This window comes from Monopterus albus, unplaced genomic scaffold (assembly GCF_001952655.1).
Source record: "Monopterus albus unplaced genomic scaffold, M_albus_1.0 scaffold467.1, whole genome shotgun sequence".
NCBI lineage: Eukaryota > Metazoa > Chordata > Actinopteri > Synbranchiformes > Synbranchidae > Monopterus > Monopterus albus.
The window spans coordinates 5,431-9,613 of NW_018128347.1; the positions used below are offsets into that span (position 1 = coordinate 5,431).

The 4,183-nt window shown below is 41.5% G+C and overlaps 1 protein-coding gene across 1 annotated transcript in view; it reads left to right on the plus strand.

Annotated features, from left to right (window-relative positions):
- LOC109952511 (zinc finger protein 32-like) overlaps positions 1-2,884 on the plus strand; it is a 6,584-nt gene extending 3,700 nt beyond the window's left edge. The window contains exon 2 of the mRNA XM_020587629.1: positions 1,746-2,884. Coding sequence (XP_020443285.1) covers positions 1,746-2,863 — 1,118 coding nt within the window. The 3' untranslated portion in view covers positions 2,864-2,884. The remainder of the gene's footprint in view (positions 1-1,745) is intronic.
- Positions 2,885-4,183: the final 1,299 nt, after the last annotated feature.

A 4,183-nucleotide genomic window follows, 5' to 3' on the forward strand; every position in this document is an offset into this window, starting at 1 on the left:
TCCCCAACCTCACACATCTGGCCAAATCATACCTGGCTGTCCCTGCTACATCTACTCCATCTGAATGCCTTTTTTCAGATGCTGGGAACATTGTGACAAAAAAACAAACAAACGAGCAAGCCTGACCCCAGAGCATGTGGCCATGCTCACCTTCCTCCATAGTAATGCCTAGGTGGAGTAGTAAAGGAGGAAGTAAATAAGAGAAAACAAGAGAAAGATGATGTAGAGAGGGCAAGAGGGAGGAAAGAAATGAAAGAGGGAGGGGAGAGAAAGAAGTGGACATTATGTTCTGTGCTTGGATGTGTTACTGACAGTTCAGTTGATTAACTTGTTTGACAGCAATTACCGTCTTAAAAAGTTTCAAAAATGCAAATTTAACAATTTGGTTTCACTATTTGCTTTTCACTTACAAGTAACAATTTGTGTTCTTCCAGAAAGTTTAAATTTACTTGATTCATCTGTTTTTTTTTTCCAATATTTTACTTGAAGTCAAGTATTGTTTTGATTTCACTAGTTTTATTTATTTTATAATTTTATTTATATAATGTGTGTTCTGTACAGTTAAGAGAAACTTTCATTTTAATAAAAAATTTGAAAAGTTTGAAATAAGTGACCAATGGCTGGAAATTTTTAATTTTCTTAAACTTATATAAAACGATTATTCCACTAATCGAAAAAATGATCGTTAGCTTATTCGACAGAAAAATAATAGTTAGCAACAGCCCTAGTGCACATGCTCTGTTCAAAGCTCTGAAACATGCAGTGGTGGGTTTGTAGATTACATGGTGTAGGCACACATTGACACTGGGACCAGACTTACATGTTCGCCCTTGTGTGAATACGCTGATGGACTTTTAGTCTACTTGATGTAATGAAAGTTTCCTCACACTGTTCACACCAAAAGAAACACGTTTCCTAACTGTGCATATGACAAACACTTTGACCATCGCTGTCAGAGTGCAGGTTTACTTGTGGCTCCTAGAGTCCACAGAAGTAGAATGGGAGGCAGAGCCTTTAGCTATCAAGCTCCTCTCCTGTGGAACCAGCTCCCAGACTCAGTTCGGGAGGCAGAGACCCTCTCTCTCCGTTGAGATTAGAATTAAGACTTTCCTTTTTGATAAAGCTTATAGTTGGGGCTGGATCAGGTAACCCTGAGCCTTCCCTTAGTTATGCTGCTATAGGCCTAGACTGCTGGGGGGCCCCATGATGGGGCTCAGAGTTTCTCTCTTCAACTCTCCTCTCCTTTCCTCTCTCCATGCAACTATATACCACCATTATGTGTTGCTGTGTGTCCTCTCTCTCTTTCTCTGTACCTTTCTGCAGGTAGCCCTGGCTCTAGAGCTCTATGTTTCTGATGAGCAGTCAGTGGCCACATCAGTGCTTGATTGTTGTCTTGTTGCTTTTCTTTTCTTTTCACTCTTCTATAAACTCACCCCTAGCCGGTTGAGGCAGAAGTCCCCCCACCAAGAGCCGGGGTCTGTCCGAGATTTCTTTGGTTAAAGGGAGTTTTTCCTCCCTGGTGTCGCCAAGTGCTGCTCAAGGGGGATTTGTTGGGTTTTTCTCTATAATAATAGTGATAATAGTAAGGTCTTATATTGTAAAGTGTCCTGAGATGACTTTTGTTATGATTTGGTACTATACAAATACATTTGAATTCAATTTGAATTGAATTGAGACAAACATCAGTACTAAGAGAAAACCTTTGAAAGTTTTTAAGATGATGTGTTGTATGTTTGTATCTCCAGGTGAGTCTCAGGTCATCCAGCCACTGACTGTCAGCGCAAAGGTTCCCTCTGAGCAGCAGGACTCAAGCCCCAGCCTGCACCAGGATTCTGGTGAGACCCTATGCATTAAAGAGGAACCAGAGGATGTGTGGGAGAGTGAGGTGGAAGAGCAGTTTCAAGGGCCAGAGGAGGCTGAAATCACATTTCCTTCTATCTCCGTGAAGAGTGAAGATGATGAAGAGAAGCCTCAGTCCTCACAGCTTCATCAAAGGCCAATGGAGGAGAGAACAGAGACTGATCGGGCAGCCAGCAGACCTGCTGGACAGATAAAAGCCAGAGTTGTTGGAGGAGACTGTGAAGTATTAGAACCAGTCACTGACTTGGATGTAGCTGGTTTTTTAAAAGCAACCAGTGATGGTCAGTTTTTCCTTTCCCAGTGTTTTAAAATGGAGACTGAAGTCCTGAATGATGACTGGAATCAGTTGACCAAATCCCAGCCATCATCCAACACACTGAAATACCATCAAACCACAGCTCATGAGAGATCTCTTTGTCAGGATGATCTCTATAAATGCCCAGCATGTAGCAAAACATTTAAGCATAACACAGCTCTACAGAGACATATAACATGTCATACAGGGGAGAAGCCATTTGACTGCACTGAATGTGGTAAGACATTTAGGCAAAAGGGAGGGTTGCACATACACATGAGAAAACACACTGGAGAGAAGCCTTTCGGTTGCCCAGTTTGTGGTAAAAACTTCACCCAGAGCGGAACATTAGCTGTACATGTGAGAATTCATACTGGAGAGAAGCCTTTTACCTGCTCAGTGTGTAAGAAAAGGTACAGCGAAAGAGGGACACTTGTCCGACACATGAGGGTCCACACTGGAGAGAAACCATTTACGTGTTCACTTTGTGGTAAAAGCTTTAGTGAAAAAGGAAATCTGAATAAGCACATGAGAATCCACACAGGAGAGAAACCATTTAGTTGCAGTGAATGTGAGAAAAAATTTAGTTTTCTGTCACACCTTAAAAACCACAAGTGTCCTCATACGAAAAGCATTGAAGCTGTACAGCAGGCACTTCAGCGGGAATGTGCAAAAGGAATGGTACAGTTAACCAGATGCATGTTATAAATTGGACAGGATGAAACCCTTCAAGTGAGTGTTTTTTATTTTCACTTCCTCTGGTGTTAAATGGGCTAAATAGTTACAGTAGGAAATAGTAGCAGTCAACTAGAGATGCACCGATTGATCAGTGAAGGTCGGAAGTGGCCGGTTTTAAGCATGATTGGCCTTGGCCGGTGACTGGCTGATCATTCTGCGATTTCTGTTTCTGTGTCAGTCAGCTTTAGAGGCATGACAGTCCATGTCATGCATGCAGTGGTACAGACCAAAAACAGTGTGTGCAGCGCATAGCATCTCACATGCACTTTGAGTGAGACTCGTACTCGTGTCTATAATGAGCACATGTTCGCTTGCACATTGGAAGTGCTTGGTGTACAAAAGCCACACAGAGGAAGCTTCAAAAAAGAAGGGAAACTATGTCCAAATCTCCGACAAATAGTACACAGTGAGGGAATTACTAGCTCCACATGAACTGTGTGTGTGTGTGTGTATATATAATATACAGTGTATCCAACCTGTGGTAAAACAGCAAATACAAACTATACACACTTCAACAAGAACTGCACGCTCAGTAGTAACAGACATTTTTCGTTACCTGTTGCACCTGTTTAGATTTGGAGAAGTGCAAATATTGCACTTTATTTTAGTTGGTTTGTAAAAAAAAAAAAAAAAAAAAAAAAGAGGGAGAGAGAGAAAATGTAAAACTTTAATACAAAGAAAAGTTACAAAAATGTTTCTGGTATCAATCAGACTTTGAGTGACAGGCGGGAGGGTCTCGCCACAGGTGGCTGACCGCTAGCTGTCTAACATACTTCTCTCACAGTCCTTCTTTGCCCATTTTTGGATTAGACCTAGAAGGTGGAGTGAAGCGCTACCACTATGATGAAGGCCAGACTCGTCTAGTGCTTACCATCCTCACATACTGCTGCATGCATACATTTAGTGGCACAGGCTACACATACAACATGAAGGTGCTTATTTTGATGATCGTATGATATTTATTTTCCAGAAGAGAAATCGATTTTCAGTCATTCAGGTATAGTTTGAAAATGGCTGCAATTGGCCTGGTGAATCTCTACACTGAGAGACCTTTAATGAAGTATGTTGGTTATATACATTGTATTTTAGCTGTAACAGGGCAGTTAAGATGTTAGTTGACTAATTGATTTAATTATTGCTGAATACTGCTGCATCACCATCCTCAGCAACAGCTGAAGTCATATTGCTGGGCCAGCTAGTCAGACTGTCAGGTGAACTGTCATGTGAACCACGTCACTACTTTCCAAAGTGTTGAGCCACTAGATGATGTTCATATGTTGTACTAGTGAA